Source organism: Balaenoptera musculus, chromosome 8 (genome assembly GCF_009873245.2).
Source record: "Balaenoptera musculus isolate JJ_BM4_2016_0621 chromosome 8, mBalMus1.pri.v3, whole genome shotgun sequence".
NCBI classification, from domain to species: domain Eukaryota; kingdom Metazoa; phylum Chordata; class Mammalia; order Artiodactyla; family Balaenopteridae; genus Balaenoptera; species Balaenoptera musculus.
In genome coordinates, this window is record NC_045792.1 from 74,834,402 (window position 1) to 74,851,698 (window position 17,297).

Sequence of the window (17,297 nt, forward strand, 5' to 3'; positions counted from 1 at the left end):
TAAGAGGTTCCTGATTCATGTCAAATGCATTAATAATTAACATTAAGCTTGCATAGTTTTCTTGCTTTGCTTAATGAAATAGATTCATTGATGCTATTCTTATATATGTGAAAGCAAATATCTTACGTGAATTTCTCTCTGTAGTTCTGCTTTAGGAGAAGATGGTACAAAATAAAAATTACGTTTAAAAAGATTATAAGTAATTTTAAATAAATCTTGAAAATATCATCAACGATAATTTGTTAACAAGCACAAGGTATAGCCACAAATTTCATCAGTATATTGGTATTTCAGTAGTGTGCTGAAAATTAGTTAAGTGAAGAAGCATACAATTCCAAGGAATTTATATTAAACTGCTTCCCTTTTATTTAACCAAGAACACAGGAAAACTATTCCTTTTTTATTATTTCTCTATTCCCTCCCCCCCTCCCTCCTTCCCTCTATCCCTCTTTCTTGCTTCCTTCTCTTTCTTCCTCTCTTCCTTCCTTTTTTTCTTACCTATCAGGGGTTAAAACAAAACACAGGAACAATATAATTTTGCACTTTGTATACATATATTTTATATTCAAGGGAGCCCCGGTGCCCCAAATAACACAAACATAAATAAAATGTGTTGTAATCTTCCTTCCCTGCAACACTGTCAGAGCTGGCATCAGCGTGCTGGGCAAAACATAGGAAACTAGAAGTAACTTGTCAATTTTTAATAAAGTCTTTCTCTTTTGCAGAGCTAAATGCACCATTCTCTCTGCAAACCCTGGCGATGATGACATCTTCTCACTTGGTTTCCATAGCATCCATTCCTGAAGATCCCCTGTATAGCCCTTGGTCAGGGCCATCCTCCCAGTTCCCCTAGAAAGTTGGCAACCTGGCCAGCCAAAAGAAACCTCCCCTTTTCCTGAAACTTACTCTGTCCGTGGTGCTGAACCATTTTTCCGAGAAGCGCCCACACGGGCGCTGTCAGCGGTGCTGAAAACAAAATCTTCCCTGACGCTGCCCAAATCAGAACTGTGTATCTGTTATTTACTCACGTCCTCAAAGAGCAGCAAGCTTTCTCCATCTTAATTCGACTCTACTGCAGAGCAGAGTTTGCGCCGGCGTGATGGGAGGAGATCATGGGCAAGGAGGAAAAACTAATAGCAGTATCGCTCACTTGAGACCTAAGATGCTCCCATGAGTTTTGGAATTGCTCTGCTCCTTACAGCAAAGGCACCATTTCTAAAAGTACTATTCTTTTGACTTTGTCCTTACACAAGGGTTCTGTGGTATTTCCGCCCACGTTTAAAAGGCAGAAGATTTGACAGCAACAAGGCTTTCAAAACCGGGAATTTACATTGTTTTCCAGTGGACTGACTTCCAGGACAAGGACTCATCCTGCACCCGCCCAAATACCAGGGCACTGCGTGCGCCCTTTGCCACCGGATCCTCCCCTTCCAATGAGACTTTCTGATTGTGTCTACCAACTCTCCTATTAGGAAACCCGTGGGTTGCATGCAGCTATTCTGTTGTATTCTCGTTCTCACTCTCCCTCCTCTCTCTCACTCGCACTCTTGCAAGAGGCACACCGATACCGTTCTGCTGAGAAGAAAAAACCTACAACTACCTTAAGCGATTAAGACAATATGCGCAACTCTCCCCTTTCCTAGCGACTTCTATTTAAATCTGGCAAGAGCCGACACAAAGCTTTGCAAGAATGGAGTCGGTAAAACAAAGGATTTTGACCCCAGGGAAAGAGGGACTAAAGAATTTTGCTGGAAAATCCCTCGGCCAGATCTACAGGTAAGGAAAAGCAAACCTATGTTTGCCTGGGACTCAGCATGAAAAAAAATCTGCAGAGCTATTTCCTTAAATCCTGGTTGCTTAGAGAGATTGTAATATGTTCGGAAAATCTTTTTTGTTGCTCATTGCTGAAGCGGGGCTGCTCTGGAAACCTACTTATTAATTCAGGAATGTTGCACTAAATTAACCTGTCTGCTGTGTGTGTGTGTGTATGTGTGTGTGTGTGTGTGATTTTTGTTTTGGTACCTGCAGATTCTTATCCTTTCCTACGGAGGATTTATCCTCTTTACAATTAAGAAATGACCTGCACCTGTTCAAAGAGCCTTTCTTTTGTTGCTTTTGTTGCTTATAGTGACTTCCAAATTAAATTCCTTTAATGCAGAAAAATGAATAAAAAACACAACCACCTAAAAAATTAATCAATAAAATTCCAAAGAGTAGTGGCAAAAAGAAAGCTGGGTCTCAGCTTTAAAACCACTTGAGTAGAGAATCCCCCAGTGGAATCGTCCTTCTGTACTGAAGGAAGAAGAATCAAAATATATCAATAATTGATAGCTGAAACAGTTCCTCTCTTTAAATCTGAAACAATGTATATGCATTTTTAATTATTTGACCTCTCCTAGAAGTCTATTTCTTGCATGGGAAATGTCACAGTGCTTTTAAGAAAAGCCATAATTATAACCAGCAAAATGACTTTGGAAGTACTAGAAATGATTTAAAATTTTAATCCTCCCTGTAGTCACTATACTAATTATTCTGTAAAATTTACAACTTTAAGTTTTTTCAAGAATATTAAATGAATACACATTTTCTTAATAATGTGAAAATCAGGAAGAAAGGGCAGAAACAAAAGGATAAATGATTCTAAGAGAGTGTTAATTTTTGCATTTGGGAAATTGAAGCCTTTGGAAATGTACAGGATATGTAAAGAAAATGACCAAGGCACCTCCCAATTTTCCAAATCTCTCTGGTTCTGGTGGGCTTCTTGTAGGCACCATCATGCACCTATGCGGCAGTAGATACTGCAAGGGCCCTGCAGTCCCGCAGCTGCCCTGGAAAGAACTGTTCTTTCCCAGCTCAACTGACATCAGGTGGGGAGTTCAGGTGCAGAGTTTAACTTTGCATATATGAGCATATGAAGCCAATATGAAAAAAAATCACATTAGTTGAATTTTTCTCTCTTAGAATAAATTGCCGTGTACTCTAACATTGGAATTGGGCTTTAGGAATAAGTATTAACATAGCCACAAATACATTTATGATGTTTCCCCAGTTGGTATTCTGTAGAATTTGGAAGTCTGACATTTTTTTCTGGTGGCCTCAAATTGCTTGACAGCCATCTCCCGAGCTATGCATTCTTGAAATTGATCTAAAATTTTCATTCGCTTTACCTGTGGGTATGAAAACAATTGTGTGTGGATATAATCATTTAAAGGGGCACACATAGAAAAAAGATATATGGTGGATTGGAAAACATCTGCCAATCGTAAACAGAGAGGTTCTTTGTTTAAATATCCATCTCAAGGGTCCACGGTGTGTTACCCTTCACATTCCTCTTCTTTTTAATAGAAATTTCGCTGATGTATTGTGGACCAAAACAGCACTATCAGCTTTTAGTAAAAGCATTCTATCGCTCTGCTTTCCCCTTTCCCCTCCCCCAAGGACGAAAGCCTAAAAGCAACTGAATCAGTGGGATGAAATCTTAGGAAATACTATGCAAGTTAAGAAACACAAAACGAAACATAAATGTGAGATCTTCTACCTTGGTGTGGAACATCTTACCAGAGTTGATTTGGGGGCGCGTTGGTATAATCTGGGAGTCTCATTTTACGTCTTTGGAAATGGGTCCATGACATTTTTCGGTGTTTGTAACTGAGATAGTAGTGACACAAGATTGTGAATAATTAATTATTCATGTTCTGGCAGTAGGAATCTTAGGTGTCGGCCATATGTTGTGGAGGCCTTTGTTTCAAACTCAAGTAACAAGGGATAAAAGAGTAAGCTGTGTAACAGGAGAGTAATTGTTGAACTGGCATCCTAGGGGCTGGAGGAAGGGGAAGGAGAGTGCGTGACACTGAAAGAGTGTTCACAGACCTTCTCCGCTTGGGCACCGGACAGGACAGGCCTTGGTGCCAGGGGGCTCCCGGGCTTAGCTGGCGGGGAGGGGGGGAGGGGATCCCGGTGTCCTCAACCCGGAAAGCTTCAACTTGGCTGGGAAGGAAGGGGTAGCGTGGGTGCAGGACTGTGCCTGGGCCCGCCCACCACGGAGCAGCCCTCGGGAGGCTGGGTGGCTGGATGAAAGCGGCTGTCGCCTGGGCAGAGCACTGCGAGCGGGAGGTGTCTACACAGGCGCTGAGAAGGCGCCTTTCGGGTCACCCTTACAAACTGCAGACCCCGCAAGAAAGTTAGGCTCCGGCGGTGTATGTGAATCAAGGCGCTGTGGGGTGGATCCCGAGGGAATGGGCACCGGTTGCCATAGGACAGAAGATACTAAAGTTGAAGAGATGTTGCCGCGGGGAGGGAGACTGGAAGAAGGCTGGAGAGCCCCGGAGGTCCTGAAGCCTGGTGGCGCCCCAGCACCCTAACCCCTGAGGGAGGGGAAGCAGGTCAGGGCCCATCCCCCGAGTCCTGACCGGTCCTGGGAACTGGTAATGGGCCGGCGTCGAGGGTGCCTAACCCGCGGCGTCCTTGCCTCCCCACGGTGTGCCGCGCAGGGTGCTGGAGAAGAAGCAGGAGACCGGGGAGACCATCGAGCTGACGGAGGATGGGAAGCCCCTCGAGGTGCCTGAGAAGAAGGCGCCGCTGTGCGACTGCAGGTGCTTCGGGCTGCCCCGTCGCTACATCATCGCCATCATGAGCGGCCTGGGCTTCTGCATCTCCTTCGGCATCCGCTGCAACCTGGGCGTGGCCATCGTGGACATGGTCAACAACAGCACCATCCACCGCGGGGGCAAGGTCATCAAGGAGGTGGGCAACAGCTGGCCCTGTGGTTTCGCAAAGCCACTTCACCTGTTTAAGCCCCACTATCCCCATTGAATGAGGAAGGCTTGTCCGGCCCTTCGAGCACTGCCCTTCTAGATTGGGACGTGACAGTATAATAATCAAGCCCTTTTCACGCTGGGGCAAGTCGCTTCTGTTCTCTGGGCCTTCCTTTTCTCCCCTGCAAAGTGTAAAATAAAGCATCTAGCTCACTAGATTTTTGAGGAGAGTGACTTTATACAAGGAATTGGTCCTTAATACTGTCCGCTAAAACTAAATCGAACTATTTTCTTTTACTCGGAAGAATAGAGCAGCAGATTAGCTCTAATTTCCCCCGGCTTCCAATTCTCGCCAACATTCTCCTTAACCAAAATGAAACGAAACCGTAAAACAAATCAAACAACTGTGCACACATATCGGCAGTTTTAGCCGAGGGGTCTTTAGGAGCGTTCCACCTGACTGTCGGAGAGCAGCCGAAGCGGCGCAGGACAGCCTCGGGGTCACGGGGAAGCCAGTCCCGTAATCTTAGGAAGTGCGTTGGGTGACGCTTAGGGAGAGGAGGGTCAACGTCAAGGTCACAGAAACCCGTGGGTCCTGACTTCCTGTTTAGAGATCTGAGCTAACGTAAGCCAAGCAGAGCAAGGGTTGGGGGTTGGGTTGATAAATTTGCGACGGGCTCTGGATGGGAAGCTGTGAGCGCTGATGGGCCCTGGGTATTCCGGGAAACACTGCAAAGTGCGTTTGGTTTCAAAATTTTATTCAAAGGGGGGAAAAAATAAGGGTCCCCAGTTCCCCAGGCCGGATAAGGGCTCTTTCATCTTTCCTGCGCAGAGAGTTCTCCCCAGTTTACTGTAAGGTTCACTTTGTGCAGCGGACCAGGCTAGTGAGGGCGGAGTTAGGCCCCGACCTTCAGACACACCCTCTCCCGCTCTTCTGACCACCTCTGAGCAGCCCCTTCCTCTCCACTGAGTCCCCCAGTTTCCCCGGGCTTTTCCAAATCTTTCTGGCCTATGCCCATCCCCATTGTGCTGGGACCATCCTTCCCTACTAGGTCCTCCGACTTCAGCACCTTCCATCCCAAGCGCCCCACCCCCCTTCCCCAGAATTTCTCCAGCTGGGTTCCATTCTCCAAGCGATTCCACTACTGCGTGGTCGGTGGGGGCTAAGTGGACCGGCGTCAGGTGTCTCTTTCCCCAGCCAGCGAACAGAATCCCTTCGTGAGGAGTCCTCATTTCCCAAACTCAAGCCCTGATGACTCCTCGCTGACGGAGGTGATCCGACCTTCCTGGCAGCTGTCGGGGAGCAAAGCCAGGGCGCCCAACTTCGCTATTAATCACAATCCATTTCAAACGAGCACGGTTTTTCAGTTAAAAGAGGCATTTCTTCTCTGTAAGAAGATACAGATTCAATTTTGTTAGGAAACGAAAATTAAGCCACCCCCATGCTCAGAATGCTGGGAGTACCCCGGGCGGTGAGGGCTGTTCGACCGAGAATTACTGAACATGAATTTTCAGCCCAAGCACTGACCCTACTCTCTCCCTCCACCTGTTTTTTGTTTTGTTTTGTTTTCCTACTCCCATAGAAAGCCAAATTCAACTGGGACCCGGAAACCGTGGGGATGATCCACGGTTCTTTCTTTTGGGGCTACATCATCACCCAGATTCCGGGCGGCTACATCGCTTCTCGGCTGGCCGCCAACAGGTAAAGCTTCGGGCCCGGCGGGGGCTCGGGGGAGGTGGGACTTGTACCCTCCGAGGGGCAGCGGAGGCCGCGGGCAGGGGCGACGGCCCCGCGGGGTTGGGGAACTCCTGGGCGAGGTCTCCTAGTACCCTGGAACCCACTCGCGGGGCTGGAACACTGTGCCTCCTTCCAGAAAAAGGCGCCCCGAACGATTTGGGTTTTCCAGGGCGGGCGCACGTTGTCGCCGCCGTCTCCCTGCCCTGGCGTAACCTGCTTCTCGAGAGATGGTCGACGTGCCTCTGTGCCTGGTAGGAGCTGAGGCCAGGCAGGGAGCGGGGGAGCAGAGACGGCGCCGCCGAGGGCACAAAGGGATGGGGGGCGTCACTGCGCTCTGGTGTGCACGTCCTTCGGGTGCCCCTGCTCCGTGTGATGCTGACCGCCCCGTAGGGCGCAAAAAAAAGCCCGCCCAGCTGGTGCTCTGGGTCTGCAGGATTTGTTTCTACGGAGCCAGGCGGGCTTTCAGGCGCCCCGGGGGCGACTCCACCTGTTAATGAGCTCTGCTGAGTAGGGGCGGGGGTGGGGAAGGCGCTCAGCTGCTTCCAGAGGCCTCCAGCCTGGCCGCGGTGGTGGCTGCAGCCGAGGTCCTAGCGCCAGCCCTCAGCAGTGCCCCCAGCGCCACCTGCAGAGGCACCCCGAAATACGAGGCGAAAGGACTGATGGGATGGGGGTGTCAAGGAGCTCAGCCTGGCACGCCGACTGTGAGAGACAGCTTCATTTGCTTCATTGTGTGTATTTTGATAAATAAAACTAAATGCTTCTTGAATCTAAGTGTTAAGCTGAGAAAGAACAGATGCACTAAGCCCTTTCAGATATTGCTACATAGAGACCACAAATAAAGACTTTGGGCCTTCTTTCAGACCCTGTACCTATGACTTCACCCCTCTCCCTCCCCGCAAAAGGTCAAGTTTTCCTGGGAAGTAATCTAGAACTGGGCATCTCTCTAGTCTTGATCTCCTCTCTGCTTTCCTAAACTGGTCTCTCCCTATCCCTCAGTGAAATCTCCAAGGCCCCTTCCTTGGCTTTTGTCACCTACAATCCATTCACCAGAGGTGTTTTCCTGCGCAAGATTTCTCAGTCATCTCCAAGGCCTAGGGAGAGATTCTTGGAAATTTATTTTAGGCTTAATGCCCCTAGGGTGAGGATTTTTGGACTGGCCTTCAAAATGTCAAGAGGAGAGTGCAATAGATTAGGAATAGTGCCTTTTGAATATCATCTTTACCTTGACATGATGATGGTTAAGACTCAGCCCCAACAGGAGAAAAAATATTCTTTTAAAAAATGTATCAGTTTAAACTGAAAATTATTAACTGTAGAGAACCCAATTTTATGGATGGGATAAATTTTAAAAATTGATATAAGGCAGAAAAATGTAAAGGAATATTCCCTTAAATATTACTGGTAATGAACACGTTAGAGTTTTGACTTTTATATCCAAAATGCAGTGTCTTGAATCTTTTTTTTTCCTAAAAATATTTTCTAAAGCAAAACAAATTTCCCAGAAAGATACTCCAAGCATACATATGTAAAATATCTTCACTTCAGTGGGAAAACATCCAACAAGTCACCAAAAAAGAAAAAAGGAAACTCAATAAAATGTGAAATAAAAATACAATGGCTGTGCCTTTAAGTTTTTTTTCAGAGTCAAAACCTTCAGCTTGCCAAATGTTAAAATGCTAACATTTTCCTGCCAGGAAGAAACACCAGGGATGCTCCAGCGTTCCCTCTTTCTAACACTGAGAGGTCAGTAAACAGGTTTTCTTAGTTAAAAAAAAAATTCAAGCTCATTGCTAGCATTTGTGTCATGTTTAGTAAAGAAAAGACTGATGTTCACTGAGGTTCCAATTTGTTTGGTAGATTTTCCTCAAGGGAAAAATTTTCTGAATTTTAGAATTATTATTTGAATCCAAAATCACCTTACCTTTAAGTGGATATTTTGGGGAGAGAAACAATATTTTCATACACAATGCTTTGTATTCTCCAAGCCTGAGAAAATAAAGTCAAAATTTATTGTAAAATCTTGTGAACAGATAGAAGAGTATAGATTCACTTCCTTATCACATTTTAAGACTTTTACATACTTGCTTTATTTTGAAAATAATATTACAAAACATACAGTGAGAAATATACAGCCTCCTGTGAAAACAGGTTTAAAATGTATAACATTCCCTTTTCTGATTATAAAAGTATTACATATCAAATAAGAAAAATATATTAAAAAGAAAGGATAATAAAAAATCATAAATAACTTAATCACCCAGAGACACCTTTATTGACAAGTTGGTGAATGTCCAATTAGTCCTATACATGCTACATAGAATTTTATCTTAGAAGACTTTTTTAACACAAAATTTTAGAGATTTTTAGAATTTGCTTGAAAGATGTATATTTCCTTTTTCAAAAACAGTAAAAACAACACAGCAAGACCAGTTTTCCACCTACAGGCATTGTATACCCATTCTCCCTTCCCTATAGATCATTTAATAATAGAACAAGATTTCCCTTGGGTGGGATACTGGGGACAGAGTCCTTTCCCTCTAGGTGTAAAAGAAGCTCATTTTGGAAAGTGTTTGCCATCAGCATTGTGGGTGGAACTAGAGTAGAGGAACTGAAGTGTGTGGAGACAGTTCCTCTAGAGAGAAGGGCTTCTGGTTACACCTCCTGGCAGATTTCTCAATGAAAAACAAATGACGATGATTTGGCTTCTCCATTTCATGGATTAAGCAAAAGCAGCCCTACTCTTTGTCAGCATACAGATTCTTGGTCCTTTTTCTTTTCCGATTCTAAGTATTCTTGCTTTCCTCCTCAATGAGAAGAGAAGGTGGGGGAGTAGTGGCAAAAGGAAACTGGGTCTCAGGGAGACCTCTTGCATCATTTTTTCTTTTGCCTTTCCTTAAAGGGCTATTGCACATCCTGGGCCGGAGAATTTAGTCAAATCCATGGAGGGCTTTAGAGTGGGGAATCAAAGGAAGATTCCTCACAAAATCTGTAATATTTAAGATGAGAACATATTTAATACAGTGATAAGAAGGTATTGGAGGCAAATTAATTTTGTCTTTAAACAATAAAGAGCATAGGGCTTACAGTAACTCAAAAATTTATGAATGTGAAATTGCTAAAAAACTATCTTTATCTTGCATTTAGAGAGTGATGAGGAACCTGGTCAAGTATTTAGTGGGAGAAATAACAAAATTTTTACAAAGGCATAACCAAAGAAGTTCAGATTTACCAAAGGAAGTTTGGTCAACACTATATTTTTAATGGATGATATTGTATTCACAAAGACTATTCCTGCCTCTGTCTAGGTGGCAATATTATCTAAGCCCTATTTTAAAAATTTCCCTATTCTGCTCTTGTCCTCCTGATTTCCCAACTCTGCTTTAATTTTTTATGTAGCACTATTGCCAGCTATCATACCACTATTTTTCTTTCTCATCTATAACTAAGAAATAACTGCCTTCCTACAATAAAATGTAAGCTCCATGAGTGCAAGCAGTTTTGTCCTTGTTATTTACACTGCTCTATCCCTAGCACCTCAAAGAGACCCGGACCCATGATAGATACTTGTGGAATAAATGAAATAAACATCACAACGAAGTGTTTTGCACCTTTTAAAAAAGGCAATATTACATAGTGGTTAAGATACAGGATCTAAAGCCAAATGGCATGGGTTCAGACTCCTGGATGTATTACTTAATAACTGAATGACATAAAACATTATTTAACATCTCTGAGCCTCAGTTTGCATTTCTGTAAAAGGGAGCTAATCGAACTATCTACCTAATATGAGTGTCATGACAGCTAAATAAGAGAATATGTGTAAAGTTCTTAGATATGCCTGGCACTCAATAATTGTTGGCTGTTATCATTTGTTTTTAATAACATCTTAATTCAGAAAAAATTGAAAGAAAAAACCTCTTATGATCACTCAATATCACTTGTGTTTAAGTTTGCTGTATTAGTAATGCAAAAAGATTATTTCTATTGTGATAAAAATACCTCTTTTCACATGTCAGATTTCTGCCTTTAAAATTATTTTCCCATACACACTATTCACAATTAAAGTTATTGTTCACTGAAAATGTCATAAATCTCATTTGAAGGCTTGTAAAGGGCTGTCTTAAAAAATTACTTATAGCCAAGAGTGTAGAGAGTGCTAGTATTTCAGTGCATGCAATCTTTGAACTCTGGCCAGGCATTATAAATGTGCATAGAGAAATCCATTTAAGTTTGAGGTTAGGCTTCTCTGATGAAAATTAAAGGTTATTTCCCCCACCCCTATCCTTTATCAAAGAGGGTTCAGTTCCAAGTGCAACATTTTATCTTTTCAGGTATTTCTTGGGTTTCTAACTTGACTTTTGCTAAAGAGAAAACAGTTCTTTATTCAGATAAGAGATTGAAGATCACATGTATCTGTAGCATATAGTGAACGCCCTATAACAGAAAGAACCCATATTAGAACTGGACAGGGCTCATCTAATCCAATCCTCTCACTTTATCCATCAGGAAAGGAAATAGAGAATCAGGGAGGCGGTGACTTGCTCAAAGACACAAAGAGATTGTGACTAAAACTCAGGTGTCCAGTGATACATGACCACAGGCTCTCTCTACGTTGAAATTTATCATCCCTGCCTCATATTATGTGCTTTATCGCAAAGTTCACTTTCAGTAGCAAGCTGAGCCCTCTGCCCTCCGAATGAGTGCCTGCAATCTATCATGCCCCAAATCCAGGACAGAAATCCACGAATTAGAGAGAGAAGGCTTTAGCAGGCCCAAGGGATTCTTAGATTTTTGTGGCAGGAGAAACATACTGTATTTTTGTGTGTGTACTGGCTCCCAAATGATTTGGCCATAACATGAGTGATTCTGTTCTTTTCCCTGCAAAAGGGAAAATCCAAACTTGATAATGACTTAGGCAAATAGTGTGATTTTTCTGGAGGAAAAAACGTGGTATTTGGACCTTTTTCTCCTGACGCAGCCCTTTGGGAGTTTGAGCTTCTAGAAGATTGCAGAGGTTTGAACGCGACTGGGATAGTTTAAAGCTTTTGTCTACAAGAAAGAAGAGGTTCTTCCTTGCAATTTTGATTGATACAGCTCAATTTGTACTACTGATATAAAAAAGAAGATTTATACTTAAAAATGAACAAATTTTAATACATGGATTATAGAACTGTTTACTAATGTGCATTTGCATTTATATAAGTGGAATTTGATATACTTTAGGTAAATATCTGGCTTGCCTGAGTATGAAAATGTGAGAATGATCTTTAGGAAGATGAACAAAGATATTTTAAACACATCTTCATATTTTAAGTCCAGAAAGAAATAATTTTACTGGTGTTATTCTGTCATTTTTCTTTCACAGAAATAAAATAATGAAGATGTGCTTTATGTATTGTAATAAGAATTGTAAATAGATCCTTAAGTCTCATCACCAAATACTCTCTCCCTCTCCCTCTCTCCCTCTCTCCCTCTCTCCCTCTCTCCCTCTCTCCCTCTCTCCCTCTCTCTCTCTCACTCTCTCTCTCTTCTATCATCTTTTCTCCTCTACACTTACTTATCCATTGTAACATGGATTGCAAGCAGGGGTTTCTTAACACTTCCAGTGAGAAATATTTGCAAATTCCTTTTGGTGAGAAAATAATTCAGACTATGAGCATAAAGCCTGCTGCAAGAGACCACCATCCTGCTATGATGGAATTGGTTTATAGTCCTCCAGTCTTTTAAGGCCAGAGGTGACTATCTCTATTTCACTCATCTAGCTGCCTATCAAACATCTAGCCATCTTCCCATTGTGGGCTCTATAGGTTAGGCATCTGGGGCAATGCAGGAGAGGCCTTCTTTTCTTCTGACAAAAGAAAATACCCTTTCCAGGAGATGAATAGATGTATCTGGGAGGAGGGGTCCCTAAGGGCTTGCACGTGGTTTGCTGACACACGCTTCTCTCTCCTTCCATTCTCCTCTCCTCCCGCCCTTACTAGGTCTGGCTTCCCCTGCGGCTGCCACAGCCTACTACTGCAGTGCAGAAGCAGCCTCTGGGGGGAGGGACGTGATTTTGAGGGAGGAGAGAGTCAGGTGGGCAGCTGGTAGAATGATTCTCCCGCTGCCATATGCCACTGTTGGGGCTGTCTAATTTCTCTGTCATGAGTGATGAAGTCATTTTTACAACATAATGAGGTACCAAGGGACCCAGAGGGCTGGCTTGTGCTTGTGTATTCCTTTTTTAATTTGGGAATGGGGGCATCAGATGTGACAAAGGGAGGCACCGGAGTCCTGATTTGATTAGATTAAATCCATTAAACAGCCTGAATCAGTCTATTCCTGCAGACCCTCTAGAAGAGGATTAGTGCCACACCTGGGGTGAGGAACACTAGATCCCTGTTAAGTGACAAGCCCCTACCCAAATGGAAACTGATTGATTGATTCCGGAAAGATAGATATCATCTGTAGAAATGACAAGTCACCGGTGTTCCTGTCACCTCTTCCGGGCAAATCCTTGTCGGGTGGGCTTGATATGTGAGGTTGTTTGTGGCTATGGGTCATAGAAAAAGAAGATGACTGGGAATTTCACAGCTAACTCACTCTGGGTCACAATGAAGGTTAATCATCAGGCAGGGCGTGATGCCGGTTTTCAGCAACTGCATTTGTTTTTCCAAACATTTCTATATCAGGGATACTATACGCCTCTCAATTCTGGCAATCTGTTTGGTAATATAGAATCTCCTCTCCCTCTCTCTATCTTCTCTCTCTCTTTCTCTCTCTCTCTCTCTCTCTCACACACACACACACACACACACAATTCTTTTCCCTTTTTTGTCTTACAGTGTGAAATGATTATATTATCTTACATATAATCACTTTAAGAACACTGGAGTGTGTGTGTGTGTGTGTGTGTGTGTGTGTGTGTATGTGTGTATGTATAACAAGCAGAAGAGAAACAAGTAAAATGAGATTTTAACTTGAAAATAAGCAAATTGAATTCATCTCAGTATGTCATTGGCTGCAAGAGAAATCATGAAGAAAACAACAATTTTAAGTAGCTTTCAAGTGGTTTATCGTTTTGAAGATCAATCTTAATAAGCAAATGACTCTTATTTCATTTCACAGAAATTGTAATGATGTCCTTTGAGACATTTAGAGCACCCATCAGTTTCTAATCCTGTTCTTCAGGCACAGAAAAGTTAAGATTTTTCATATTTAGTTTGCACATTTCTTTGCTTTTCTTTCTCAAGCCAGTTACTTACTTACGTTCGCACCAGGAGTGGGTTTTTAAGGTAGCACGTTAGCTGCCAATTATAAGGAGAAGGGCTTTAAACAGAATAAAATACCATTTAGTTGAGATTCATCTTATTATTTGGAACTTCAAGTTCAGCAGTATTTATCTAATTACTAATTAGATAGTTTGACTATTTGTTCAGCAAAAGCAATATATTAGTTTCGTTCATTGCTAAAAAATTAGTGTAATTTGCTAGAATTTTCACTGATGGTTTATTTTTATATATGGTACTGACATAAATACAAATACACTGATGTAAATATATTGTCTGATATTACATATACTGATATAAATACTGCCTGGTATTATAGATAACCTAGATTTACAAGCCAGAAAATCAAAAATTTATTTAAAAATGGAAAAATATTTATTTGGGGAAATTTATTTCTAAAAAAGTTTTTTAATATAAAATATAATATTTCTTTATTTTTCTTCACATTAGTCACCTTTATTTGGAAGAAGCAGTGATCAGACCTTATGTGAGTTTCTTAACTGAAATGGATTATAAAGCAAGAAACAAAACAAATGGAAAACCCAGGCTATAAATCAGAAATTGGATTAATTTTACAAGTGTGTAATTGGTTAATTATATTGAATAGAGTCTTAAATGTCTATTCTATAATCACCAATTCATTAAAACATTCTCAGATAAACTACATTATTATTTGATATGTTTTAAAGTTTAACATTTAACCTATGGCGAGGCATTGAAAAGATGCACCTGAAAAGAATCCACAATGGAATTTCAAAAGGCAAAAAGGTTGTAAAAATGAATCTGAAAAACAACACAAATTTTCTCTTTGAGCCTTCTGAAGTCAAGCAATAGCATGACTGTTTAATTTATATGATGGAGTAGAGGACAGCCTTCTCCTAATCCATAGTTAAAAAGAGTCCAGAAATCTAGCTTTTAGATTAAAATGGGGAAAAGTAGAAAGCCAGCTCCATTGCATGGAAACACAGAAGAGACACTCTAATTATGTGAAGTGGAGAGGGGTGAGTGAATATCAGAAGAGCTTTTCAATCAATGTGAAGTAGATCATTCAGGTATAAAATTTCTACCTCACCCTAAACAGTACATTCGTATTGGGGGTGGGAAGAGAGAGGATATGAAATATAAATTGTCTTCATAATTGCCTTAGTTTTCCATTTCAGGAGGCAGATGCAATTAGAATTAAATAGAATAATAAATATATGTATCACTAAACTTTTTATACATATCATCATTCTTCCTTATAGCAACTCTATAAGGCAGACATTATTATACTTGTTTTACTGATGAGAGAACTGAACACAGAATAGCAGAGTTATTTTCCCAAAGATCACTACCTGGTAAGAGGAAGATCTGGCATATGAACCCCAGTATGTCTCATTTCAAAGGATGTGCTTTTTACTAAATATATTTTTCCTATTGAATAGATTTGTGTGTATGTTCTTTAAAAAAATCTATTTTATAGTCTCTTTTAAAAAATTACTACATTACTTAGTGCTGGGCTAGGTCCATAGGAAAGAGCAGCACAGCTGTGGAATAATTTAAAATATTTATTTATTTGCATCGTTTTGATTTTTAGACAAGTCTTTTGATAAACTTGAAAAACAGGTAATGCTGGGTAGTATTTTCAGGGCAATATTGCCGTGAAATGCAATTGCGTGTCAGAGACTGGTGCTAGGGAAAATAAAGCTCACATGAATATTAAATTTTTCTTAGTATGTAATCTATTTCCTTCTGTTGAGATATCAAAAATGTATTCAATGCTTATATTTGTTTGTTTTTGTAACATCAAGGCAAACAAAAATTATGACTATCAAGCATAATACAACATACACAACTATGTTAAATATTGATAAATGGAGAGATTCTTTAAGAGGACAATATATCACCTCTGAAGCATTACCACCTAGTTTAATTTTGAAAGCAGAGCTTCAAAGACAGTGGTTTCAAAAGCTAATGAGGATGTTGTGCTGAACAGAAAGTGAAATGGCAGTTGGTTTCAGGAGATTCCACAGAGTTGTCTGGAAGACTTAAGGGTGAGGCCTGACTGGGTCATGTACTTGAACTCAGCAACTATTTCAAGTGAGGATTTATCCACAGGAGTACTCTAAATTCTATAGTCCATAGCTACCATCCTACAGTTATTCTATGAGTGTAACTCAGCTTCCTAGAATTATTAGGATACCCAGAACAGCAGTTTGTCCCCATTAAAAACTCAAGAACAAATAAATGGTCAATTGATTTTAAGGCTATTGGGATAAAGAAAGCTCAAAGAAAAAAAGACCTGTTATCACCTACGTATATCTCAGGAAGAGAAGATTTCATTTCCCTCGATTTAAAATCTTTATAAAAAAGAAACTGGTGATCATTTCTTAAGAGCATGCCACATGCAAAGTATTCTGCTACCATCAAGGAGTTTGAAGAAATGAAAGACCTAGACTGTGTCTGCCAAGAGACACAAATAACGTGGGGGATGGAGGAACACATGATGTCTTGGGTTAAGTCTTATAAAAATGATCTACAGTGCTTTAGGAATATCTGAGAGAGGCAATTAGCTGGAAAAGAAAGGCATGCGTGTGTGTATGGTGGGTAGGTATTGGGGGCAAGTCTGTGGGGATTCCAAGACAAGTAAAATTGATCTGAAGAAGGCTGTCAATTTTTGCTTGTTTGTTTCCTGTCAGGTATTTTAGACAGACTATTGAGGCACAGATTGAGAGGCTGACGCATTTTAATCAATTCTATATGCCCTCAGAATGGGAGCTAGAATTCATGCACTTTAAGCTTCTAGAATTTCAGGATAATACAGAACGACTTTGAATCCATGGTCACAGAAATAGCATTATTAATTAGGGCAAAAACATTCTGGAAGAAAAAGACAGAGAATTACACTTCTCTGAAAACTCTGTTGAATGTTAGGGAATTTCTGTATCATGATAGCTGATATTATAAACTACTTACTGTTAACCAGATACTGTCTCCTTTCATAATTGATTCATTTAATCTTCATGATAATTCCTTGAATTATGAAGACATATTATCTCCATTTTACAAATGGAGAAGGTAAGGCTTAGAGAATTCAAGTATTAACAACTTGTACAAGGTCAGACGTAGTAAGAAATTAGAGTTGGAAATTGAATTCATACAGTGTAACCATAGAACGTGTATTCTTAACTAATGTTATGTCGTGCTGTTTATATGTCCCCAAGAAAAATATGGCAGGTGCTCGGTCAATTTGGTTAATGAAGACAATCAAAACCACGTCAAAGAACTTCACTTTGGGTCTTGATCAAATGATCTAGTTATGATTTGTATTTTATAAAGGACATTGTCCTTTTCAGCAGGTGTTTCCATTCCACCCATGCTGCTCCCCTCTATAATAAAAGGTAAGGCTCTTACTTCAGCTATGACAAGCTCTGTTCTCTCTGGGCCTGCCCCTTGCCCCAGATCTGTCTCTTTTGTGACGGCTGGGGGAATATCTAGCATAGTACTGCTAAATCAATGATTCTAATATCACGAAAAGCGACATCAGCATCACCAGGG

General features: G+C 41.2%; 1 protein-coding gene across 1 annotated transcript in view; it reads left to right on the plus strand.

Annotated features, from left to right (window-relative positions):
• The first annotated feature begins 952 nt into the window (after positions 1-952).
• SLC17A6 (solute carrier family 17 member 6) overlaps positions 953-17,297 on the plus strand; it is a 37,739-nt gene continuing 21,394 nt past the window's right edge. The window contains exons 1-3 of the mRNA XM_036862714.1: positions 953-1,776; positions 4,491-4,743; positions 6,338-6,456. Coding sequence (XP_036718609.1) covers positions 1,691-1,776; positions 4,491-4,743; positions 6,338-6,456 — 458 coding nt within the window. The 5' untranslated portion in view covers positions 953-1,690. The remainder of the gene's footprint in view (positions 1,777-4,490; positions 4,744-6,337; positions 6,457-17,297) is intronic.